This window comes from Pelodiscus sinensis, chromosome 3 (assembly GCF_049634645.1).
Source record: "Pelodiscus sinensis isolate JC-2024 chromosome 3, ASM4963464v1, whole genome shotgun sequence".
Taxonomy (NCBI): Eukaryota; Metazoa; Chordata; order Testudines; family Trionychidae; genus Pelodiscus; species Pelodiscus sinensis.
Window position 1 is genome coordinate 174,985,960 of NC_134713.1, and position 27,396 is coordinate 175,013,355.

The 27,396-nt window shown below is 42.4% G+C and overlaps 1 protein-coding gene across 2 annotated transcripts in view; it reads right to left on the reverse strand.

Moving 5' to 3' along the window:
• Positions 1-27,396, reverse strand: part of PSME4 (proteasome activator subunit 4) — a 142,550-nt gene that overhangs the window by 35,809 nt on the left and 79,345 nt on the right. For both annotated transcript variants that reach the window (XM_075925476.1, XM_006122111.4), the window contains 12 exons: positions 20,282-20,337; positions 16,441-16,497; positions 16,116-16,171; positions 15,927-16,025; positions 12,084-12,146; positions 11,814-11,909; positions 11,132-11,263; positions 9,098-9,307; positions 8,003-8,139; positions 5,990-6,043; positions 5,044-5,173; positions 3,079-3,160 (listed from right to left, as the gene is read on the reverse strand). In XM_075925476.1, the coding sequence (XP_075781591.1) occupies positions 3,079-3,160; positions 5,044-5,173; positions 5,990-6,043; positions 8,003-8,139; positions 9,098-9,307; positions 11,132-11,263; positions 11,814-11,909; positions 12,084-12,146; positions 15,927-16,025; positions 16,116-16,171; positions 16,441-16,497; positions 20,282-20,337 (1,172 nt within the window). The remainder of the gene's footprint in view (positions 1-3,078; positions 3,161-5,043; positions 5,174-5,989; positions 6,044-8,002; positions 8,140-9,097; positions 9,308-11,131; positions 11,264-11,813; positions 11,910-12,083; positions 12,147-15,926; positions 16,026-16,115; positions 16,172-16,440; positions 16,498-20,281; positions 20,338-27,396) is intronic.

Sequence of the window (27,396 nt, forward strand, 5' to 3'; positions counted from 1 at the left end):
TTTAACTTGTTCTTTCCCTATATTAGCTTCTGTTCCTACCCCATTTTCACTTGTATGTGCCATGTTAGGTGTCCAATCACCAACCTTCTTGGTGAAAATCAAAACAAAGAATCATTAAGCACCTTTGCCATTTTCATATTTTTGTTACTGTTTTTCCATCTTCGTTGAGAAACGGGCCTTCCTTGTTCTTGGTTTTCCACTTGCTTCTAAGTATTTATAGAATGTTTTCTTGTTACCCTTTATGCATCTAACTATTTTGAACTCATTTTGTGTCTTGGCCTTTCTAATTTTGCCTCTACATACTTGTGTTATTTATTTATATTCATCCTTTGCCGTCTGACCTAATTTCCACTTTTTGTAGAACTCTTTTATTTTTAGATTATTCACTCTCTCCTGATTAAGTAAGGGTGGTCCTTTTGCCATACTTCCTATCTTTCCTATCCAGTGGAACAGTCTGTTCTTACATCTTTAAAAATGTCTCTGAAAAACTGCCATCTGTCTTCAATCGTGCTTCCTCTTAGACTTGCTTCTCATGTGATCTTACCTACCAGCTTCTTAAATTTGCTAAATTCTGTCTATCTGAAATCCATTATTTTTATTTGGCTATTCTCACTCCTAGCATTTCTTAGAATCATGAACTCTATAATTTCACGAACCCTTTCATGCAAACTGCTTTCCACTTCCAAATTCTTAACCAGCTCCTCCTTATTTGTCAAGATCTAGAACAAATCTCCCTCCAGTAGCTTTTACCACTTTCTGAAATAAAAAATTTGTCTCCAATACAGTCCAAGAACTTGTTGGATTATCTGGGCCCTGATGTGCTATTTTCCCAACAGATGTCTGGATAGATTAAGTCGCCCATCACTACCAAGTCCTATGATTTGGATGATTTGGATGATAAATGTTATATTAGATTTGTTCACTAGCCCATAGTTGTTAGCATACCCCACACTATTATAATTTATTGTCAGCTTTTTCATGACAGATCATTCCAAGGATTTATATCTCCGTTGTTGTTTCCTGTTAATGCATCCCAGAATCATGTTTTCTTTTTTTTTTTTTTTTGCAAGTGTCTCACTGTTGACTCTCATTTAGCTTGTGAACTTAAAAAACAACAAATAGTCTGGGAGCACTTTAAAGACTAACAAAATATGTAGATGGTATCATGAGTTTTCATGGCACAGCCCACTACTTGGACATCCAACACTCTAGTCATCTGAAAAAGTGGGCTGTGTCCACAAAAGCTCATGATACCATCTACATGTTTTGTTAGTCTTTAAAGTGCTACCAGACTATTTGTTGTTTTTTAAGTTTATCTTGTACAGACTAACTCAGCTACCCCCTGAAGATTTAGCCTGTGGTCCAGTACGACCCCTAGAACCCTTTCTGCAGTGCACCTTCCTAGACAGTCACTTCCTATCAGTAGTGTGTCGGTCTTCTGGACCTGACAACTTCAGTGTCTCCTGACCAGCCAGTCACTGAGATCAAAATACCCCCAGCATCTGAGGTAAGCTGCCACCAATAACATGCATTTTATGAACACTCTTTGTGCTGTTGCCAGGTCAGAGGGGAGCAAGCACTGCAAACTGATAATGATGTAGGCACACCATCAAGTGCTATGGCCTTCAAAGATCGTGATATGGAAATATGCATCCTTCTAATTGAGGGCAGTATGGCAGTCGCCTGGATCTAGGAAGTGAATAATGGAGGCCAGAGAACATGTACAGATTTAACTGTGCTAGGTTTATATATGTTGAGGTCTTGCAACCCTCTGTGGCCTTCAGAATCAGGAAGTTCCTGAAGTAGAGATCTCCAGAGACAAGATCTGGGGGAAACTTCTTGTATCGCCCCAAACTGCAGTAGGGTTTATACTTCCTGCTGCAGCAGAAGAGGTATCTGAAGAGGAGCTGGGAAGGAACGTGTGAGGGGCGAGGAGGAGGGCTAGGTAGAAACAAATGGTAAAATACAGCCTTGCACAACAGTGTTGGGGACCCAGGGGTCCAATATTATGGATGCCCAGGCCGGGAGGAAAATAGAAAGGCAAGTGCAGAAGCAAGGAAGGACAGGATCCAATGTTGTGACTAGAATGTTTCCCTTGGGCACACCCTCAGAATGTCCACTTCTGCCTCTTCTGGGGTGGACAGAACTGGCCTGCATGGAGGCAGAGGTCTGAGGACCTTGCTGTCATCAGAATGCCATGTTCTTTGGGAAGGGTTCCTGCTTATGCTGACCATGCTCCTGGGGAAGAAGCTGCAGTTTAATGCATTGTCTCTGCTGCCCAAAGACATAAAGGCCTAGGGACTTAAAGCTGGTGCAAGAATTCTTGAAGCCATACAGTTTCTCATCCGTTTGTTCCCTAGAGCACAACCATTAATAGGGAGGTTTTGGATGGACCCTGGTGGAAAGACCCAAAGACTGGAACCGTGCCACTTGCCTCATGGAGATGGGAGAGACCGTCACCTGTGAGGTAGAGTCTGCCACATCTAAGGTTGCCAGCAGAGTCACACACATGATCCCCTGGTGGCCTTCATGAAAAATACTTGGAATTCCTTCCCTGAGGCTTCTGGGAGGAAGTCGGTAAATTTGGCCATAGACTGCCAGATATTCAAATTGTATCAGTCAAGGCATGCCTGGTGATTTGCCACCCAGAGCTCAAGACTTGCTGACAAATCTCTCTCCCAAAAGATCTTTGCCTTTTTGTTTCTGGGAGTAGTTCCTGGTTGTCCCTGTCTTTCCTATTTGTTGACTGTGCACATCACCAGAAATTTTGGGGTAGGGTGGGTATAAAGATGTTCACACCAACTAATGACCATGCAGTATTTTCAGAGGGTTTTAGTGATCTTCGCATATATACTATCTTCCCTGATTTTTAAATCTAATTTTTAAATCTGAACACATTTTGTTCTAAAGGCAAGTGAAAAATGTTTTAGTTACCCATTTTATTTACTTAAAATATTTAACATGTTAAAGAGAGACCATGTGTTTTCTATTGATAAGCTAGGTGGAAAAATATATTTCTTGAAGGCTTAAGGATAAATTTAGATATTTAGGATCTGAAATCTCTTATTAATCACTTACTGATTTCATAAGGGCAGATGGACACCTTTTTGTGGGTTCTCTTCAATTGTTTGAGGATGCCAGCAACAGCTGAGATAGCCATCTAAAAAGGAGAGAATTAATTCATCCATTTCACATTTTCAGTGCAAGGATTTGTCTAGTCATTTACATCACAAAAGCGACAAGGAGTCCTGTGGCACCTTCTAGACTAACAGATGTATTGGAGCATAAGCTTTCATGGGCAAAGACCCACTTTGTCAGATGTGGGTCTGACGAAGTGGATCTTTGCCCATGAAAGCTTATGCTCCAATACATCTGTTAGTCTAGAAGGTGCCATAGGACTCCTTGTCGCTTTTGCAGATCCGGACTAACATGGCTACCCCTCTGATGATTTGCATCACAGTGACTCATCCTCAGGTGAATAATGAATGGCATTCCTTTGAAGTCAGTTATCATTATTATGTGGCACTTAGTCTCACCAGATGAGATTATTGCCCACTCGTCCCAGAGAATATGAAATATAGAATTAAAACTCTTTTGCAAGGTATGCCATTGTACCAAGCCTGCCATCTAGTTTCCCTCCCACCCAGGACTCCCAAAATGCCAAAAGTGTTTCCAAGTCTCACTGACTAGCAAGACAAACAAAATGAATACAGGCAGTCCCCGGGTTACGTACAAGATAGGGACTGTAGGTTTGTTCTTACGTTGAATCTGTATGTAAGTCGGAACTGGCGTCAGCCGCTGCTGAAACTGATCAGTTTCAACAGCGGCTGAATCTGGACGCCAGTTCTGACTTACATACAGATTCAACTTAAGAAACCCAGGCGTCCCCAAGTCAGCTGCTGCTGAAACTGATCAGCGGCTGATTTCAGGAAGCCTGGGGCAGAGCAACTCTGCCTCGGGCTTCCTGTAGTCAGCCACTGGTCAGTTTCAGCAGCGGCTGACTTGGGGACGCCTGGGGCAGAGAAGCTGGGGTGCTGCTGGGTTGCTCCAGTAGCGCGGCTCCTCACAGACCAGGGAGATGGGGAGCAAAGCCTTGGAGCACGCCCGCTGCGGGCGTGCTCCAAGGCTTTGCTCCGCGTCTCCCTGCACACCAGGGACCAGCAGACCAGGGAGATGGGGAGCAAAGCCTCGGAGCACGCCAGCAGTGGGACAGCTGCGGCGCGCCTGGACTGTCCCGCTGCCCGCGTGCTCTGCGGCTTTGCTCCGCGTCTCCCAGGTCAGCAGACCAGGGAGACAGAGCAAAGCCGCGGAGGACTTGGGCGGTCCCACCATCCCCGTCTCCCTGGTCTGCTGGGGGTGGGGGGTGCAGCTAGTGCCCCCCCCCCCAGCAGACCAGGCTTTTCTTGCCTACCCCTGGGGTAGAGCACCTGGGGACTGCCGGGTTGGTCCCGCAGCGCCGCTCCGGACCAACCGAGCAGCACCCCAGCTGCTCTGCCCCAGGCGTCCTGATTCAGCCGCTGCTGAAACTGACCAACAGCGGCTGACCAGCAGACCAGGGAGATGGGGAGCAAAGCCGCGGAGCACGCCCGCAGGGGGACAGCTCAAGCGCGCCCGGGCTGTCCCGCTGCGGGCGTGCTCCAAGGCTTTGCTCCCCGTCTCCCTGTAGACCAGGGAGACGGGGAGCAGCTTTTCTCGCCCCAGAGGACGGGGGCGGCGGACCGCTGTGCATCTGGGCATCCCGCCGCCCCTGTCCTCCGGGGCGAGAAAAGCCCCGTTCGTAACTGCGGATCCGACATAAGTCGGATCCGCGTAACTCAGGGACTGCCTGTAGTACAATTTTTTGCTCATCTAAATGCCCTCAGATCAACTGCCATTGTCATAAGGCTCCCAAGACTATGCTCTTTGAGGGGTGGACTTTTCTATATGTATACAGGGTCCTGCTCCCTAACTGAAGCCTCTAAACAACAACCAACACCACCACCACCAATATTTGATCAGGGATTCGAAAAGCAAGAGAAATTTCAATCAGTTTGCCATCTTTACCTTACGAACCACTATTGCATCGTGGTTGAGACACTGCACAAAGAATCTTATAGCACGGACAGGCAGTACCCTATCATCCCTCAGAAGAAGAGACAGAAAGCCAATGCCTATGTGTTCAAACTTCCAAGGGCTGAAAAACAACATGCACAATGATCACTGGAGCGCTGCATGTAACACTGTAGCTCAAAAAAGGTGTTGAAAACATATCTAAAAGCAAATACTGTCTGGTAAACAGATGCATCTAACCGCCATAAAGCTTAGATTCTATTTCACAGCCCACACTATGTAGGCTTTGTCTTATTAAAAGAAGGTCCCTCTACATCACTTGGGGAAAGAAAAGGGACACTCATTTAAAGGCTCTTTACACTGTTAAAACTGGTATAAAACTACTATAGTGTAATTAAGAATTAGACCCCATATATCTTTATCATATCTTTATTTAAAAAATAAATAAAAAAAATAAATTCCATGGTTAAGAGTAATTTAAAAGTACTTGCTCTTAATTGCATTTCTTTAAACTAGACAAATGGAATGGAGAGAAAAACTGAAAATAACTGCTCCTTACGACAAGGCTACATTCACCAATAATACAGATATCAAATGGATGGCAGCAATACAAGAATTCTCATGTTGCCCTGAGGCTTCCCTGTTCAATTGGGAGGGAGAGTTGAACAACCATACAAATGACTCTTCTACCACTATATCCATGCCAATTCATGTTGACTTTTTGTCCATCAGAAGTTAGCCAAATCCAAATACATTTTGTGTGCATCAGACAATACAACTTTTCCATTACTACTGACCTAAACTACATTTTAACCAGTCCTGTACAGGAAAGGCTGCATATGTTATTTCCAGATCATTTATGCTATTTTACCAGGCTTTTTTTTTTTTTAATACAGAAAAGCTAGCAGAAAAATAGTTCACAGAGAAAAGGCAAACTTACAGGTTTCTTTGGTTCACACAATCCAACAACATGTTGATCAAATTTTCATAGTTTCTGGGGGAAAAAAAAGTAAAAATGAACATATAGACATAAAGAGTATTGTCAACAACTAGAAATCACGGAGAAAACTGTTTAAAAGAATATTTTAGAAACAATATAAGGCAAATTCTCACAAAAATATAAAAATCGTACAATGTATGGTAATTCAATTAACATTGCAAAAGCAGGGTACATCATGATAATTTTTTGAAGGGAAGAAGCAGAGGTGAGAGAATTGCTGCCAAGTCAAGCGAGGAGTATTATGATGATTCCTCCACACTGTGGCTTTGTTAAGACTAGGATTTCAAAGTGTGTGATGTTAGCTCATGTTCATCAGGTCAGTTTAATAAAACCTCCAAAAAACTTTTTGAGTCAGGACATGGCAAGTTATACTTCAGCATATATTTAACTGACTGAATTGGATTTCAGAGTAAGCTAACATGATCCAACGTAGTACACCTTTGCACTTTAATCCAGATAAGGTCTTAAAAGGCAGCTAATTTGCCCAACTGACTGGCATTTTCTACACTTGTGTTTTGGAGATATCATTTTACTAGAGTGACACCAGTTGGTCTCTATTTAAATTAGATAAAGCTGCATATTATCAAAAGAACCAAGTCTAAGTTTTTGACATTCCTGGGCTATATGGGAGTGGGTGTCTGAGTGGAGGTGAAGGGGGCACATGGGACAGAGGAGAGGATGCAAGGACACATCATGGTGCAGGAACACATGGAGATGGAGGAGATGTGCCTGACTGATTGGGAGAGGCTAGGGCTGAGCCAGGGTTTGCATGGGGGAAGATCCCTAACAATCTCTACTAACCTCATCCCCAAAAAATTGTTCCCTACTTCTCTCATCCACACCCAACAACTCTCCAGGTTCATTCCCTCTCTTCAGCTCCTCTGATACCCCAGGCTCCCCTCCTCCCCCAAACCTTTGCACTGCTTCTGAAAGGTGTCTGAAACATGGTTCTGCATTGCAGTTTAAATTATTTACTCAAAGTTCTGTGTTTATATGGATAATAAGGATTCTATTTGTCAAAAAAAATTTTTTTTTGTCTACATTGTTACAAATAGACTTGCTGACAGGTATTTAGAAATAAATCAGCAAAATAACTGAAACTGATGTGATTATATTGTCCTATTTTAATAAATAAAATATGCAGAATTTTTTATTTTTAGTCACAGAATTTGCCCAGAAGTAAACAATATTCCATTATTACTATGTTGTCTCATACTCAGGCACACTGCTGCCTCTCTTGTTTCAATTTTGCTGTTGCTGTTATTGGTGAGCACTCACTGGAGGACTTTACAAAAGGGAGTCCCACCAGAACAAACACAGTTAAAATGCCTGAAAACAAACCTGTCAAATACACAAATTAAATGGACCAATTTAAAAAAAAATCTTTAATTGACTCTGAAGTACAGTTATCTGAATAAATACTTGCAACTAGAACTGGTATAAAATTTTGAGACGAAGTGCTATTTTATGAATGTGGTATTAGAAGGTACTCAGTCACTATGATGATGAGAATATGAGATATTCCATTCTATTCAGGTTCTCATACAAGTCAATAGTGTATGAGAACCTTCCAATACAGCTAAGAATTACTGCAAGATGGCTACCAAAGGAAAAAAAAAAAGTAAGGATTCAATAATAAAAGGAAAGATGGTTGGAGTTTGATGTCACTTGTAGGCTAACATAACAAAAAAAAAAAAACTTTGGGAAGAGATTACTTTTAAATAGCTTCATTTCTTCTACGGAAAACCCTACATATAGATGTCACAAATAATTATTGATTAGCCTCAAAATTCAGACACAAAAAGCACATACTCCTAGAATATTACATTTAATGTACAATTTTAGATAAAATGGACAACATAACTCATGAACTGTATATGTTTATCAACTAAGAATTAATATGCTCTATAACTTGTGCACTTATTGAAGTTTAAATGGACCAACTGAACTTACTGCAAGGCCTCAGCATTCTTTTCTTTCTGTCGTTGGATTCCTAACTGAATCTCTTCTGAGGTAAGCATCATCCCACTGGCACTTGGGCTTTTGGCTTTTTGCATTAGAATGGCTATCTCAACACATTTCTCTGGAACCTGTCGAGAAAGAGGGAAAACAACTCCAACTGAACAGCAGCCAAGGAATGTTAGTCATCGTTTTTGAAAAAAGACAACTCCCAGAAAGACAGTCAAATGCAATGTACATACTGTTCCTTTCACATAGATATGAATAAGCCTTCCATTATATTTTACAAACTTTCCTAGAGAAGCAATCCAAGTTGTTATTTGCAAGGAATCACTGCTCCCCGTAGTCTTATTATGATAAGATGGAAGACAATAGTTTTAAAATACAGGTACGGCTATGATTAAATGTCCACATTGTAAGGCAGTGGGTAAGCCATGCACAAGCTGTGATTTTATCGTTAAACAAAAATACTCAAATATTTATAATAATGGCTTCGATCACCATTTTTCATTTAATTAAGTAAATTTAGACTAAGCTGTTAGACTAACAACAGAACAGATACAACACAAGTACTGACAGTGCAAGATGAATGGTTCCGGCAAACTCTCTGGTTTGGATCAGGGGAGGTCAATTCTCCCCTTCTGGCCGTGAGCCCTGCTGTGGGCTCTTCCTCTGGCAGGGCTCACGGCCCCAGACCCTAAGCTCCCTGCCTGACCAGGGTCCCCTCTGCAGCCAGCTCGGCCCAGGGCTTCCCAGCTGCTACTGGTCCCCCTGGAACTGGCCCCACTGAAGCCAACCTGCCAGCCTTCCTGCAGGCCCCATTTCCAGCTGCTGGGGCTCTCTGGCCAGCAATGTCTGTGGTCTTTGTTGGACCATGGATGTTGCTGGACCAGTGTCCCAGATTTGGAGGTGCAACCTGTACTTGCATATATTCCTGCATATTAGAAATCAGAATGAAATCAATATATCAGTAACAGAAGTCAAAGCTAAACTGAAATGTGTAACAGTTATTAAAGTAACAACTCATTTTATCAAAGGTAAGTCAAACAGCCTCTTATTAGCTTTTAAGTGATTTTTTTTGTTGCTTACTGAAAAATCCAATCCAATGGTTTCATACTGTCTATGGATCTTTTCTGCTAGGTCATCAAAGAGTCTCACTATAGATGGCTTTTCCAGAGACATAGCTTTGCTTAGTCCAGAAGAAACAATTGCTGGCCAAGTCTGTACAATACAGTCCCAGTCATGAAGATTTCCCAGGCATACTCCACTATGATTTCCAAGAAGACAATACAAGGCACCCTACAGAAAACAGGATTTGTAATATTAAAAGTTACATAAAGAGTTCATTCATATAGAATAAAAATTAGTTTATCTGTATTTTAACAATTATTAAATTTTAACTTGAACTGAGATTAAACCATTCAGTTTATCACCAATACATACAAGATATTTCTCACAATTCTTGACATACTAAATATTTGTTTAAGTGGTGTGTGAAAGTAGTGCTAACTAAATGGATTTTTCTTTCGTTGATTGGTTGTGAGGGAAATATTTTCACAGAACACATTTTAATTACAATCAACAAATAAATAGTACATCTGGCCTTTCTACAAACCTATTCATGGTCGTTTAAATTACAAACTTGTGTTTCTTAGGCTTGTCTGCACTGCCCTATAATTTGGACAATAGGGGGTGCAAATTGAAATGTGTAAAGTGCTGTGTAAACACATAACTCTGTTGAGTGGAAACTACAGGAACAAAAATTATTCCCAGTTCTCATTAATGTAATCCTCTTCATACAGGTTTACACTAATGGTGTACACCATTACTCATATCCCTGTAAGCTGCACTTTGGGCCACTGCAAATATACACTTACCATAACATGTTCTGCTGATGAGCTCTTTGTTAAATTCAGAGTACTTTCCTTGCTCTACTAAGGTTGCTAAAAAACTACTGAAGAACAATCTGATGAAGTTTTATTACCTTGTACTATTTTTTGTTTTAATAAGGAAATAAAAGCGAACTGCTATTAACAAAAAGTGTAATTCCTGAGGTTCGGATGAAATGGGGTATATACATGAAGGTGGAGTACAGTATAAAATATTTTTATGGATACTTATTTGGGATGACTGCCTAAGTCACTTTAGGATTAGCTATTCATGTTAATTCGACCAGAGTAACACTAATAAAATCTTAATAGTACAGGCAGTCCCCAAGTTATGCGGATCCGACTTACGTTGGATCCGCAGTTACGAACGGGGATTTTCTCACCCCGGAGGACTGGAGCCGCAGGACGCCTGGTCCCGCCGCCCGCCTCCTCCGGGGCGAGAAAAGCTGCTCACCGTCTCCCTGGTCTGCTGGGGGAGCCAGCAGACCAGGGAGACGCGGAGCAAAGCGGCGGAGGACCCGGGCCGGACCCGCGGCGCTTCCAGCTGATCTGCAGACCAGGGAGACGCTGAGCAAAGGAGGACGCAGACCAGGGAGGACCAGGGCCGGACCGGAGGCGCTGATCTGGAAGCGCCGCGATCCGGCCCGGGTCCTCCGCCGCTTTGCTCCGCGTCTCCCTAGTCTGCTGGGGGGGGGATGCAGCTAGTCCCCCCCCCCCCAGCAGACCAGGGAGACGTGGAGCAAAGCCCGGGGCCTGTGGTAGAGCAGGTGGGGCGCTGCCGGTTGGTCCCGCAGCACCGCTCCTTGGCGCTACTGGACCAACCCAACAGCACCCGAGCTGCTCTGCCCCAGGCGTCCCCAAGTCAGCCGCTGCTGAAACTGACCAGCGGCTGACTACAGGAAGCCCGAGACAGAGTTGCTCTGCCCCGGGTTTCCTGGAATCAGCTGCTGATCAGTTTCAGCAGCAGCTGACTTGGGGACGCCTGGGGTTCTTAAGTTGAATCTGTATGTAAGTCGGAACTGGCGTCCAGATTCAGCCGCTGTTGAAACTGATCAGTTTCAGCAGCGGCTGAATCTGGATGCCAGTTCCGATTTACATACAGATTCAACTTAAGAACAAACCTACAGTCCCTATCTTGTACGTAACCCGGGGACTGCCTGTATACCACATGCATTTTTACCATACAAATCTTACACACAAACTCAGATCTGAAATTAAATAATTGAGACAGTACTTTAAATTGCTGCTGAGTAACATCGTGTCGGTCTGGCCGCAAAAACTCCAAAACCAAAGGAATGATATCTCTGCAACAAAAGTTGTATGTTCCCAGTGCTGTGAAGAATGCTTGCTGAGCTTTATTTCTGACCTGTGGAAAGACAAGTACTACTAGACATCTTCAAGTACACAAAAGGATATACAAAGCAGTGATATGCTTCTTCTCTTTGATTACTAACATGCAGATCTTAAGATGATAAGTCAGTGCATAGAAATGTAACCTGCTTCATTTTAAAATAGCCGTAGCAGGCATGGAAGTTCATTCAACTATTCTTACTGTTTCTCTAGATTAGGTTTTAGGCACACTTGGAGTAAGATGCGCAGAAGCTTTCCTGGCTAGGGCCATTCTGCATCTGTTTCGTGGACTGAAGACTTCAGCTTCCACAACTTAGTCAATCTGGCACATTTGCTAAGCACTTAATACTAATGATATTAAAGCTTAATAACTAACAAAAGATTCTATGGGCCAATTCTATGGGTTTACCGAAACCTGAAATAAACAAAGATACTATGACACTGAATTCTACCAAGGAAATAAAAACTATATTATATTACATTTCACTGCAAATATCAAGTTGAAAATAAACTCAATAAATGTATCTGGTGAGAGCATTAATTTAGCTTGGAAGATAGAGTCTTACCTGACCATAGGAACTTGTAGACAAACACAAAAGATCCCTGATCATGTCTTGGTGTATATTTTTATATTCACAGCCTTCAACAGTTAACGTTCTCAGCTAAAGGAAATAGAAAAATACTAATTAGACAATCTTTATTTACAATTTTACAAATTTAAGAAACAAAAATTATTGTTGAGATTGAGAATGCTTCTAATTATAAAAAAATGTTACAGATTGACATTTCCTAGTAAAGTAGCAAGTAAAAATCCGTAGTAGAGAAATGTACATTACCTCATGCTGCAACATGACTCTGTCAATCAGCAAGGCTCTAATATGCTGCTTCTTTCCTTGAAGCTGCAAGGAAAACAAAGTAATTTTATTAAAATCTCTACACTGACTTTTACCTTTTCTATCAGTAGGCTCTACAGTGAAACATTCTGATGGGTGGACTAAAATATACACGCGATTTAAAATTTGTTTTTGTTTAAACTTCAATTAAAGAAAGGGCTCAGGGAAGAGGCAGCAAGGTTCAGGAGGGTGCAAGCCTTGGCTGCTGATTCCTTAACTGGAACCTGGAGCAGAGGCCCATGTCTCCCTACCAGCAACTAGGAAATGGCACCACAGTGCCAGTGTGACACTTTGCACTTGAAAGCAGCACTCTGGAACCTCCCTATTCACTATGGTGACATGATTAAGATATGTTTTGTTCAAAACATGCCCTGTGAGAGATCACTTTAAAAGTCTTGGGTTGTATGTGTCATTGTTGTACAGGGTATCCCCACTATATGTCCAAGATACGTTCAAAAAAATGTGGACATATAGCGAAAGGATGTAAAGTGGGGTGTTTTTTTCCCGGCGGCTGACTTCTGTTTACACAAATTGGTTTTTTTTTTGCACGACGGAAGAGCGGGGAATGGGAGGACTTAAAATGGAACAGTTCCCTCAACACCCAGAAGTCAAAGACTTTGAACAAGGGTGACCTTACGCCTGGAAAGGAGTGCCCTTCTGTGACTTGTTTGTACTATCTATTATAGGGATGTGAATGGGTAACTGATTAACCAGTTACCCCCGTAAGCATCACCCTTATCAGGCGATGCTTACTGGGTACTGGTACCCAGGAGTGGCCTGCTGTGAGCGGAGGGCTGCTCCAACAGCAGGAGGGCTGGGACCAGAATCACGCCCCCCCCCCCCCACACACACACACACACACTTGGGGCTGCCAGCTCCTATGCAGGCCCTCACCCCTGCACACGGGAGGGAGAGGAGAGTGCCACATCATGTCAATCAGTTAACCAATTAACCAGGATTTTATATCCCTAATTTATTAGGGTAAGAAGTTACTTAATTCAAATCCTATTTATTTTACGGAACTCAGACTGTACTTTTATTTCTTTGGCAACCAACTTTGAGGTCTACACTTGCTACTTAAAGTCACCTAAAATCAATCTTACTATTGTTAACAAATCTGATTTATATTTTACTTACAACGATGTGCTTTGGCTGAAGTACTTGAGAAATCTCAGCTCAGTTTACAAAGCCTAGTGTGTATCCCCTCTCTATATTGAAGGAGAAGCGGACTGGGCAATGAACTTACGCTGACCAGGCTTCTGACCAGTGCAAAATGGTACAGTTCTGGGGTCCCAGGCTTGGGCGTTGCTGGAAATTGGCTGGAGCCTCTATCTCTGCTTCATGAGTGGCTGAGAAAGCATTTATTTAACTCAACTGTGTGCCCCTGCTTGTGGATGTCTGTATAAGTGCAGAACCCATCAGCGATTTGTGGCTTGACATAGGGATGTAAGCGACTATTTGAGGAGCTGACTACCTGATAAGCATAAGCTTAAAACTTGTTCCCCCCAGAACCATCTCCGTGATGCAGGAGCCACAGCCATCCCCAGGAGCTAACCCCCGGGCCAGGCTCTTACTACATTTAGTAAGTGCAGCGCTGAAGCGGGAGCGTCCCTCCCCCTCATCAACTAATCAAGTAGTTGATGAAATTCCATTAACTACTCAGTTAGTTATTTAACTGATACTTAACATCCCTAGCTTGCCGCAACATCACAAAATGAGAGGGATACCCCAGATTGGTGAGACAGAAGGGTCAGTGGTCCCAGACTCCAGGTTACACCCTAGGGATCCCATCATGGCCGGTGAATGAGAAAACTGCCTGGGACCGATAATAAGGAAAGACTCTGATATTCCATTAGGAAGAAACACAGTTAGACACAGAGAGAACTGGAGCTGGAAAGAGCTAGTACCAGAGCAGCCAGAAGAAGGCAACAACTATGGTGAGTGAACCTTGTGATAGATCTCATTGCTTGGGTCAGTCTTCTTGTAAAAGAGTTATTGGCCCTCAATTGGAAGGTCCTCAATGATTGTTTGAAATTCTTCAGATACGTCTGCCAAAGCCAACCAGGACAAGCGGCACATTGCAACTGTTGTTACCATCACACTACAGGCAGGACTGCAGTCCAAGGCTGCCTACAGTGCAGTTCTGGCCACCAAATGATCTTTCATAGGGACTTTAATGAGACTACCCATTGGCCACTGATATAGGTCTCAATACCAAGAATAGGATCTTGAGTAGTTTGTGTGGCATATTCCACACCACCTGCTTAGGGGGTCTCTAAGGTCATGGCTACGCATGTCCCATAAGGTCTTGGAATATGTTCTAGTCCTTAAGAGTGGTAGCTGACTGTTCTGGAACGAGATCATCATCTGGATGTGCTTACAGCCAGTATCATCTGTCCCTTGCTCAGGATCTGCTGCACTGGAGCTGCCTACACCTACCTCTGATCCCAGGGGTGCTTGTGACGTAATAAGAATGCTGTCTACTTTTGTAATCGTATGCTCACTCTGGTGTTGCATTCATCATTTGTCTTATGGGGTTATATGTGATCCTACTGTCCTAGGATGTTGTGTGTCGGTAGTGATGTTGTGTGTCGGTATGTGGGTGCCTCCGTTTCCCCAGGCTCTGCAGTACTAGCTGCATGAGAAGGGGGAGGCTGGGTGTGACTCACTGGGGAAGTATGTACAGTCTCTCACATCCTGAGGCCCCGATGACAGCACATAGCGCCTTGTGCCTGGAAGGAGGACAATGGAGGAGGCGGTGTTGCCTGGGGTGAGTGAGCAGTGGCTGTAGGGGTGAAGCAGTCTTGGTTGGGTAGGACGAAGAGAGCAGACAGAGCAGGAAAGGGGGGTTCAGGGCCCATGAGCCCCTTCCCTCTGAGAGGAATAAGGATTTTTGCTCTCAGTGTCTGAGCTAATATCATTCCTATGCTACGCCGTCTCTGAGAAGCAATAAAACCTTCTACTCTACCAGCTGGTTGAGTCTCACATCTGGCTGCAGATGGTGGTGCAGGGTCAGGGGCTTCCTGACACGCTGTCACAGTGCTGCAGTTCAGACTTCGATGCAGGGGTGAATGTTTGCCTCATTAGTGTGGTGGAATGGGTGGGGCTGGGTAGTCCCCAGAGGGTACTATTTCCCAGGGGGTCCATATGCCATGATCATAATGGTACCAGGCACCACAATGCTTGATCCCAGTGATCCCAGGGTTGGCTGCATACTCTGTCGCAGGTCCATGCCTCTCATCTCCCAGATGAAACTGGTATTACTGAGTGCCAGGACCTGACTGGGGATGCTTAACAGCTTTCCTGAGAGTCAGAAATGGCCCTCTGGGAAAAATGGTGTGGTTGAAGGACCTGACCAGAGAGTGGAAGCATCAATGTCACTGGGTCCCGATTTCTGGACAGCATCAGGGTGAATACAGTAGCTGCAGAAGTATCAGAAGAGAGGCTTAACTGAAAAAAGTGGAAACTGACATGCAAAAGCTCAAGAACAGATTAATTTCTTTACACACCTCAAATCATATGAGATAAGGGACTATAAAAAGGCAATATAATACACTCTGGAAAAATAGTGTACTTTTATACGCAAACATACATACACCTGAATAAAAGCAGTTCTTAGCATCTCAATGTCAAAGTCACGCCACTCAGTTTTCCACATCACACTTTTATCAATTTCCCAAGGAACACATGCAGAGTTCCATTAAGACATTAAGGTAAAACAACAGCCAAAACTAATTTTTTTAAAGTTGTTTTTTCCTGTCTAAACTACGTAAACAAGATACTAACCCTGTTCTCCATTGATTTCTTCACTAAGTTAAAGCTCTTCCACCGGGAGTCAAACTCATGTTTGTGAGACCCTTGGAATTGTAAGAGGTCACCAATGATCTACAAACAAACAATTTTACATTATGTAAAACAAGTCAACCCATTAAAAATGAAAACAAAATATATAAAAATTATTGAAAAAGAATATACCTTTATGATTAGAAACAAAGACTTGGTATCATCTTCTGAGTTGTCAAGTATATAGCCTACCATTAAAATGGAATCAAAAAGTTTGTTATCTGATAGGAAGCACAGTTCAAGAGTTAACTACACAGAGAAATATTTTATCTACTTGTGAAGCTCAAAACTGTATGTCACTTATGTTGTCATACAATTCATGACAACAGATTTTGCCTCTTTGTTCTGTTCTACAATGCTAATATTGGATTTAAAAGCACAGTAACCTGACAACACTGAAAGCAAATCTTTGCATATGTACTGCATATAGGAATAAGACACACAAAAATATACTTACGCAGCAGTTTCCTTATGACTCTAGCCATGGTTTCTCTGTGGTTTTCTCTTGATAAGTCTACACAAGATAATAAGAACATTCATTATATAAAGTATATTCTCTAAGTTACATTGCATAGTGTTATAAAATAAAGAGAAGCTTAACTGAAAACAGTGGAAACTGACATGCAAAAGCTTAAGAACAGATTAATTTCCTTACACACCTCAAATCACATGAGATAAAGGACTATATAAAGGTGATATAAAATACTTTCAAAAAATAGTATATTTTTATATGCAAACATACATACACCTGAATAAAAGCAGTTCTAAGCACCTCAGTGTCAAAGCCATGGGGTACGCCACTCACTTTTCCACATCACACTGAAATCCTATGTTGCAGTCACCATCTGTCAGACCAAATACTGGACAGGACATTTTTCAACTTAATTAACTCTGCTCACTAAATGAGTACAAAAATGCCTCTTCAAACAAAGTGGCATATCACAAATTGGTTTACAGTCCCACCATGCAAGTTGGGATATGCTTCTTTTCTGTCTCTCAGGGTGCATCCACACTGCAATAAAAAAAGCTGTGGCACTGAGCCTCAGTGAGCAAATCGGCTGACTCAGACTTGCAGTGTTCAGACTGCTAAGCTAAAAATTACAGTGACTATATTTGGACTTGGCCCAGAGTCTAGGCTCTGAGGCCTCCTCCCATGGTGTCAGAGCCCAAACATCTAAACTGCAATTTTTAGCCCTGCAACCTGAGCTTTGTGAGTCCAAGTCACCTAACTTGAGCCAGTAATGGCTGTGCTGCAGGTCCTCTATTGCAGTGTAGACATACCCTTAGGTTGAGTTAGTCAAGTGCTATGCCTAAGATTAGGGAGAGCAAAATAGGAGTTTCTATGAAAAGTCAGAGTGGTGCAGAGTGCCTATGATGTAACAAGCTCTGAAGAATATACTTACTGGGGTGGGATAGAAGAGCAGAAATGCTCAAGGAGTGATACTTCATCCTTTAAGCAATTAAAAGAGGGGCGAGAAAAGAGTTTATATTCTTTTTGGCTGTTTGGAGGGGAGAGGAAAGTAGCATTTTGCCAATCCAGGCAATGGGAGCAGTAGAAAGAAGAAAGAGAAAGAACTTCCTATTCCTTCAAGCAGTGAGAACAGTGGCTGGAAATAAAGTTTTATTCAAAGAGGAAAAAGAAAAGCTCCACATCTAACAAGAATCTTTCATGTGCACCAGGCTAATCCTTCTAGAAGTGCTCCAAAAAAGGGACAGGCTCAAATCCCTGTTACACTATAAACTTCTTGTATCACCTTGTGCAAGTTGTTGTCTCTGTGCCTCAGTTCCTTATCTGTAAAGTACAGGTATCAGTACTCCCTGTACACACTTTCCTTTACATTTGTAAGCTTTCCTCAGCCAGGCTAACCTCCATCTCCGGTTTGTGAGAAGCAGACTGTCCTGCACGCAGTGTGCTCCCTCAGTCTGTGTGTGTCTCCTTGTCAGCTTCTCAGCTCTCACTGACTCCCTAGGCAGTGTCTGGCAACTTATTCAACCTCAAATCCGTCTCCAGGTCTCTGCTCCTCTAATCATTTGCCATCTTCCTTTTGATCAAGGGCTCAGGGAAGGGGTGCTGAAGTCAAGGCAGGGTTCAGGGCAGGGGCCACAGGACAGGGGGATGGGTTGTGGTGGGGTGGGGCCCACCAGGAGCCACCCACGGTGTCGAGGGTGGCATTGCTCCAGCAGCGACTCCGAGAGAATTATGGCAGTGAACCCCTACCAGCGGTCCCCCCAGCTGCCCTCTCCTAGGGCCTAAAGGCTGTCGGGGGGGGGGAGCGGACGGGAATGTGGGGGGACCAGGCTCCGGGGGCCGTAGTCCCCTCCAGCCCCGGGCGTGAGGCGCTTGTGGGGGGGGGGGGAGGAGGACAGTGCTGGCCCCGCGCGTGCAGCCCTTGGAGGGGGCACCAGCCCCAAGTGCGCAGTGCAAGGAGGGAACCCGCCCCTGGGCATGCAAGTGTCCCCGCCCTCTGGCGCTCGGCAGGCGAATGGCCACGCCCCCTGGCGCCCAGCAGCCTCAAATAGTTGGGGACCACTGCTCTAGGGCCTGCTCCCCAACAGGCTGGAGGCTGTCTGAGGAGTGGTTGAGGCTCGGGGGACTGCTTCCTCCTGCAGCGCTCCTCCCACCCCGAGGCCTGCAAGCTGTTTGGGGGGTGGGTGGGGGGGAGGGGGAAAGGAGGACTGGCTCCTGCAGGCTCTCTGGGGGAAGGGGGCGGGAGAAGGGGGAGGTTCCAGAGCTGGGGCTGGGGAGATATTTACCGGCATGCTGACAGGCAAGATGGTAGCCACTCTCGGTGCTGCAGCTGCCCCAGTGGCCACTCTCAGTATTGCATCCCTCCTTTCTGTGCCCCTCCCTTTCCCATTCTTCTACTTTGTCCCCTCCCTTTCCATGTTATGGGAAATAGTCTCAGTCTCATTCCCGTTTTCTAGGCACAACCAAGCCCTGATCTTGGTTTAAGTTAAGGAAAAAGGAAGCTGCATACCAAATTTGGTGGTCCTAGCTCTTACAATTTATGAGGGGTTCACAGACACACAGATGCACTCTACAATATATATATATATATATATATATATATATATATAGTTTATACTGATTTCAAACTCCATCCTGGCTACAGACAGACAGACTGTCTCTAAAATAAACAGAACTGATAACCACCCTAAGTAGCTAGATATATCTTGCAGCTGTGTGATCCTAGCTACTTAGGGTGGTTATCAGAAATAGAAATGTTAGCCAAAGCATATGTTATGAGTGTTGCATGCCCTATCAATATGCATTATACATTACATATAAATTAGCACAAAATCATGTTAAATTTTATTGTGTTCAATCAGTCTGAGATGTATATCCCACAATGCCCTCCATAGTACCACTCTGCACTTGCCATAAGAGAATGCCGAACTTGTCAAAAACGAGACACATGAATGCTCAGTCCTGATACAAGCTTGTGAGGTACCTTCACAGGCGACTCATCTGGAGTGTACAGGCTGAACCTATCTAATCCGGCACTCTGTGGTCCAGCAACATCCATGCTCTGGCATGATTTTAGTTAACCAAATGTCCACTTATTATGGTGTAACCAAATCTCTCACGGACCTATAAAGATTGTTTACAGCCACCAGTCCTGGCTCTCGTGTTCTGTACTATTATTTAGTTCTAATTTACCCCTAAATGTCTTCTAATGTCTTTAGTAAGAGAAGTAGTGTTGGTAATGCTGCTAAACAATTTTGACCTCCCATAGTCCGGAAATTTTCTAGTTCGGCACCGGTCAGGTCCCAAGGGTGCCAGACTAGAGAGGTTCAACCTGTAGAATCCAAAAACAGAAAAAGGAAAGATACACCATGATACTAGAAAACTCACGTAAAAAATTAATTGGTAAATTTTAGTTTGGGATGATGTACAGTGTGCTTTTAGTTTTTTATCTTGTAAATATAAATATAGACAGTTTGGGGAATGTATTTCAGAGCACAGCTTCTGTGCAAGGTAGACTAAATACTGTGACTGCTTCCCAGAAGGATGTAACATATTAATCCTTTCTTTTCGGTATTGTTCTATGTTTTCAGACAATACATTTATCTACGCGTGATTAGTTGGACCTAATTCTTAATAATGAACCACAAGTGTAAACATGTCAATTGGCTATGCATGTAGTAAGAGCCTGAAATTAATTTTCTCATAATGACCTGATTTAATATCTGATGAAGTGGGTTTTACCCATAAAAGCTCATGATACAATATATTTGTTAGCCTGTAAGGTGCCACAGGACTGCTCAATGATTTAATTGTGTTAGGATTGACCTACCATAATTAACACCAGTGAAAAGTTTTGTTTCCTCCAAAGACACCAGACTTGGAACCCTGCATAAAGACAAAACATATTTTATTACAAGGTAAGGAAATTTGTTTTGTTGACAACTGGTTTCTCCTAACAAAGTAAGGCTGATGCTAGTGGATGACTCACAAGGCTTAGTTTACTAATTTTATTTGTTATTTATCATTAACATTCTAAAACCCAGGAGTACCTATTGGTCAGGTAGTCTGCCTTTTCTGAAAGAGTAAAAACCAAGAGAGAAGGACACTTTGGGTATAAAATCTTCAACATGTTCCATTTAACAAGCATTAGAAATGACTTTCACTTTTTCTAATGCACAGCATGACAATGAGGGACAAGAGCACTGATACAACTATTTACAAGGTTATTTTCAGGCAAATCAGATTACTGAATAGCAGGGAACTATTAATAAAAATCTAAAGCAGGGCTACTCAACATGCGGCCCACAGCCCATTTGTTTGCGGCCCGCGATGTGGTTTGGGTTTACACGGGGCTCTACACGCAGTCTGCGGGTGAGAGCCAAAACAAAAAAAAAGTCAATATAATGGTCTTCTGTTGATATGTGTTTTAATAGTTAAATTCTTGGACTGTCATTGCTCATTAAAAGTGCCGTCATATGGGTAGAAATCGGGCAAATATTGCATTTTATTAATATCAGCAGAACGGACTTAAATGGGGACTGTGCGTTGTATAGTCTTGCCTTAATCTTTTCATATATTTGTATGTATATGCAACCACACTTCAGTTGTGGCCTTTGGCATGTGCTTGTGAGTGTCATTGCGGCCCCCGAGGCTTCCAGAGTTGAGTAGCCCTGGTCTAAGGAAAGGCTTAATATAAATATTCATTATCTTATTCCCTCCCTTCTCGCTCGCTCCCCCCCCCCCCATGGGCTTTCCTTTAAAAACGAAAAAATGGTGTGCAATGTGCCCAGGTCCAATTGTTCACGATAGTCTCTGAAGCCCACCACTAATAATAACCATGCCAAGAAAGTACATAATAGTCAGAAAAATACATCTACAGGACAAGCTTTTTCTTATGAAGTAAAGCTTAACCAAGATTATGACATGACTCTACTCTAAATTTTTAGCTGTGCATTCTCAGTCCTTGTAAAATGTGGGTTTTGCACATGGTTGCATAAATAAAGCAGCAGACTGTGGCATTGCATGCCAATGTATCTGATGACAAGACTATGTCATTTGAATATTTCTTACATTTTCTTTCCTGTTTTGTTTCTAAAGCTACATCATAGACACTAAGAGTAAGTGGAGTCAAACCTTCAATGAAAAACCACCAGGATACTTTCCAAAGAAATTCAAGAGCTACATAAATACTGCACTAACAGTGCAAGAACAGTACCAATCAAAGGGTCCATTGTATCAGTGGTGGAAATGGTGCAAAAAAAAAGTTAGAAAAAGAGAAAGAGGAACAATATCAGCCTTTTATTGTTACTATTGCTTGCTCACTTGGCAAAAGGTGCTTAAACATTCAGCACAAGCACACAGAACCCTACCATGATAAAATGAAACATTTAAAATGGTGAATTGAGAGGTTTACTTGCCAAGACCAGAACTTAAGTTTATATTTATCCTAGAACAAGAACTCATATTACTGGTACCTAAAACATAACAGGGAGCTACAATCTTACATTAGATGAGGTACTGGGTATGTCAACAACTGCAGAAAAAGGCCAGCTTTCTAAAGTAAAGTCTGACTGATGTAACCATTTTTAATGTTCACATCTACACATTAATCTAAATCCTAAATCAATTAAAAAGGAAGACATTGTAGTTCAATTTTTACAGCTCTTAATTTAACAAGAAAATCAGTTTTCATTTTATTTTTCCTTTCTGTGTTTCTAACAGCACTATATAAGAAGTTTGAAAATAAATGTTGCACAACTAACAACTTTTCACTTATTTTTCCCCATGAAAAGAAAATTAACATGGGTGCTCCATTTATAATTATTTGTTTGGGAACAAACACTGATTCCCAAACAGCTGCAGCATTAAAGTCAGAGAGCTATTTCCTCTAAAATAAGATACTGAAGGTACTATACAGAAAAACCTATTTTTAGAAAAATGTTGGCTAATTAGCATAAATCCTTCTAATATATATATGAATAGATGTGTCAAATTTGGAAGACATTAACAATATTAAAAAAATGAAAGTTACTTATTTATAACCAGAGTTCTTCAAGATGGCTTGGCATATTCCCACTTTTGGGATACTGATCCACCTATTGGTGTTTAATCGTAAAACCTTCTCCAAGCAGTGTCTGAGTACTCACACTCTTGCACTTCCCCTCATCATCATTGAACATTTTGACTGAGAGTCTATATAAGGATGCCCAAAGGCCTCCACCACCTCAGTTCCTTCCATCACCAATCCAGAGACAAAGAACAAGAGAACTGCGAGACAAGGAGAAGGTGGGTAGGAAGCGTGAATATGCAGAGCCATCTCAAATTTTGGTTACAAGTAGTAATTTTCATTTCTTCGAGTGACTCTGTATACTCCCACTTATGGATAGTTTGATCAGCAGGGCTGAAAATAACCTGGAGGAGGAAACAGAGTTCTAAATGAATAGAAACTGAAGCACAGTACTACTAAATCTAGCATCAGCCCTGAAAACCTAATCGAAATATTTATTAAAGTGTGTACAAAACTCAAGGTTGCAGCCCTGCATATTTTGGCAACAAGGAACTGGCTTAAACTACCACAGCTCTGGTGGAATAAGTCCATACTCATGTAGGTACAGGAATTCTTGCTAATGAGAAACATTCAACAATACATTGTTTAACCCATCTTGAAGTAGTTGGGAAGACATGGTATAACCCATGTGACTGAATAAAAACACAAGACTTTTGAAAATTTAAGTAATATGCAAGAAGAGTTATTTTTGCATCCAAAGTATGCAAAACAGATTACCCCTTTTTGGTAAGCAGTTTTGATGGAAAATGCATGTAAATTAATTGTCTGACTGATGTGAAATTCAGAAACTACTTTTGGAAAAGACCTGGGATATGGCCTAAAAATTACCTTATTTTTATGAAAAGGTATAATTGGGGGGTCAGCTATCAAGATATTTAGTTCACTCATCCTTCCGTCTGATGTTATGGTAATAATGAACGTGGTTGTAAGAGACAAATAATGCAAACAATCAGCGAATGATTCAAAACATTGTTTCGTAAGTGTTAAAACCAAAATAAGATCCCAATTAGGGACAGGATTTCTCAAAGGTGCATACATATTAGCCAACACTTTCAGAAACTTCTTACCTATGTTATACACAAACAGCAATCTACCAAAATATGGGAAGTTGAAAGAATGGCCAAATGAACTATCCAATATAATTCAGAGAGGCAGCCATGCTAGTCCGTAACTTTAAAAACAATAAGCAGTCCTGTGGCACCTTAGAGACTAACAAATTTATTAGGTCATGAGCTTTCATGGCTAAAACCCACTTAATCAGATGAGTTGGAGGGGAAATTACAGAATCCAGGGTACATATAACAGCAAAATAAGTTACCTATCAATTGTTTTAACCTTCTTGGATATTCAATAAAGAAAACAGCCATCCTTCTACTAAAGAATTATATCAGCCAGTTACAGAAGGAGACAGCTTGAAATGGAGTTCATTTACTAGTTCAACACTATCAACCAAGGCTAGATCTTAAGTAGTTAACACACTATAAAAGAGAATTTCCCCACCTTTGATATTCTCATTTCCATATCACATTCTACGAATGAGTCACATCCAGCCTGACTTAGTTAGCTTCATTAACACTGATCCTACTTTGACAAGTAATTTCTTTTACTGTTATGTATACTCTGGATTCTGCAATTTCCACTCCAACTCATCTGACGAAGTGGGTTTTAGTCTCTAAGGGTGTGTCTACACTACGTGGCTCCCTCGATGGAGCCATGTAGATTAGGCTGATAGGCAGAGGGAAATGAAGCCGCGATTTAAATAATCGCGGCTTCATTTAAATTTAAATGGCTGCCATGCTCTGCCGACCAGCTGATGATCAGCTGTTTGTCGGCAGATCGGGGCAGTCTGGACGCGCCGCTGTCGACAAGGACAGGGAGGGAGGCTAGAGCACCAGTTCAGGCTCCTCAATGCTGGGAGGTGGAGAGCCTCAGAGGCTGGATCCAGGCAAGTTGGGGGCCAGGGCCAGCCCCTGTGCCTTACGTTTCCTATTCCTGGCCTAGAGTTCAAGTAGCCACCGCCAGAAGTGAATTAGGTGATAAAAATACTAAAACCCTTCCAAAGGTACCTGAAATAAACGGTCTCCTAGGCTTGCAAAAGTAGCAAGTTTTAGCAGGCTTCAGTAGACCATCAAGGATTGGGACAACATCTTACTCTTGTAGGTAGCTCTAACAATGTCAAACATTGGCTGGGTGGGTCCATCCATGAGTACTGAAGGATACCTTGTGATCTTGCAGATCATGAAACCATAAAGCATTGTCAGAAGGAGAAGCGGCATGCTCTGACATGTATGTCTGGTGACAAATCAAGTTTGCAGTCTGTTTGCACACTCTTGTTCAAAAAGGATGAGAATAACTTTAACTGAGGAAAATGATGATGAGGTATCAGACATGAGAGGTATCAGACATAGATTTGAAATGCAGACAGATGTACTGCCGGACCCTCTACAGATGAAACATCACCTCCCTAGTCACACCTTCAACAGAAAAATTTCTATGGCAGCCACATATAAGATTATAGAACCCTGGATTTTCGATATCCCCCAAAACCTGGGATTCAGGAATACACATGTAGGAGGGGGACCAAAAGGAGGCATGAACTAGGGGGAAACAAGTTTCTTTATTCTTCCTCTAGCCTCCTTTGGATACAAATCAGGCCTCAGATTCACAATGGAACACACTGGAGACAGCAAAAGAGCTGGAGGGAGGACAGGAAAAAAAAGGAAAGTTCTATGTGATGATCCTATAGGAGTCTGAGGAGGAGGAGAAATAGACAGGTCAAGAAAAAGGCTAATAATCTCCCCTGCTCTCCATTTTTCTGATTAACATAACACAAATCTAGGAACAGGCAAAGCATGTCTCTTCTCAAGATCTTCTGTTTTTCATTCAGATCCAAGGAATGCTCAGAAATAAAATGATGCATACAAAGCACTAAAGTAAAATTCCTCTTTGGAGTAGAAGATGGACCAGAACCGGAGCAGAGATTCATGCTGGCATCAAAGACTCAGGGTGCATCTAGACTACATTCCTCTTTCGAAAGAAGAATGCAACTGAGGAAAATAAAAAATGTAAATGAAGCACTGATTTACAAATCTTGAGCTTCATTTGCATAATCTCATCAGATCGCTTTTTCGGAAGAGATTTTTTTCAGAAAAAAAGCAGTCTAGACAAGGTTCTTTTGAAAAAAACAAACCCTTTTTTGAAAGAACCCTGTAAGCTTCATTTTTTCAGGAATAAGAGTTCTTTCGAAAAAGGATTTTTTTTCGAAAGAACCCCATCTAGACTGTTTTTTTCCCCCTCTAAAAAAAATCTCTTCTGAAAAAGCTATCAGACGAGATTATGCAAATGAAGCATGAGATTTGTAAATCAGCACTTCATTTGCATTTTTTATTTCCCACATTTGTATTCCTCTTTCAAAAGAGGAATGTAGTCTAGACGCACCCTCAGATGGCAAAGGATCTGGGGGAAGTACTTAAATCCGCACCCATGATTCTTGAAGCTGAAAACGCAACCACCCTTTGTTTTGGAGCCATGGCTGGATGGTTCTGACATGTGGACTCCTACTCTGCTAACAATGGCCATCTTTTCCAAGGATTCTTTGGGGTTGACACAGCTAGACCCAACAGCATGGCTCTCGATTCTGTCACCAGTAGTCTTCCCATCTCCATTAATGGTACCTTCCAAAAACCTGACTGCTTGAGAAGCAGGATCCAGAGCTGGAAACGATGAGTGTTCCAATTTCCTGGCACCTTTACACAGCTCTTACTTGATGGAAGAACTCACAGGAACTGAAACTGGCCTCTTAGACATTGGATTTGATGAATGCCTGGATCAGAGGATTTTTAGTTTCAAGTACCTCTGTAAGGAGAAGGTGCTGCCAACTGTTCCTTTCCTTGAATGCTCTAGGCATTAAAGTCCAGTAGATGGAATGCCCAGGAGAGTGTCTCTTTCCCAATCACTTGACGCATATAATGAGAATCTCCAACTCTCATTAGTCAACCGGGCACAAAGTACATCTCTCAAATCCACAGCTTCTTTCTTTTTAAAAAAATGTGATTCTATCATAACCTGGAACTGAGCTACTAACTTAATTATCTATACTTATCACTAGCAACCATGTTAAACAATTGACAAGAAACAAATAACGTGGGGGGGGGCAGTTCTGAGTGAACGAGAGGGGGATTCATTTCCAACTTTGGCACCCGGTGAGAAGGAAGCAAAGCAGTAGAGATCTCTGTGCCCCTTCACATAGCCTTGTCCTCAGAATGTTAAAAAATGCTGAGCAGTGAGGTAGCAGGGGACATATGAACACTCTAACTCCATGGTGTCCAACATGCTTGCCCCTAGTTGGCTTTACATTTTGTACATTACATTATTTACATTTTAAGAATAATATGGCTAATTCACTACAGCTGCTTCAGAACTTCTTAGACACTATGGCTCTAAATGGACTGCCTGGAGAAGGTTCTATCATTAGGCACCAGTAGGAGGGTAATACTCCATGGCTACATCTAGACTGGCACAATTTTCTGCAAATGCTTTTAACGGAAAAGTTTTTGCCAATCTAGACATGGTTTTGCGCAAGAAAGCCCCGATAGCCATTTTCACGATCAGGGCTTTTTTGCGCAAAACAATACCGCATTGTCTACACTGGCCCTCTTGCGCAAAAGCATTTGCGCAAGAGGGCTTTTGCCCGAATGGGAGCAGCATAGTATTTCCACAAGAACACTGACAATATTACATGAGATCGTCAGTGTTCTTGCGGAAATTCAAGCGGCCAGTGTAGACAGCTGCTTTTGCGGAAAAGCTTGCCAGTCGAGACGCAGCCCATAAGTGGGAATATAAAGACACTCAAGAAGACAGATTTCTGGCCTCAGCTA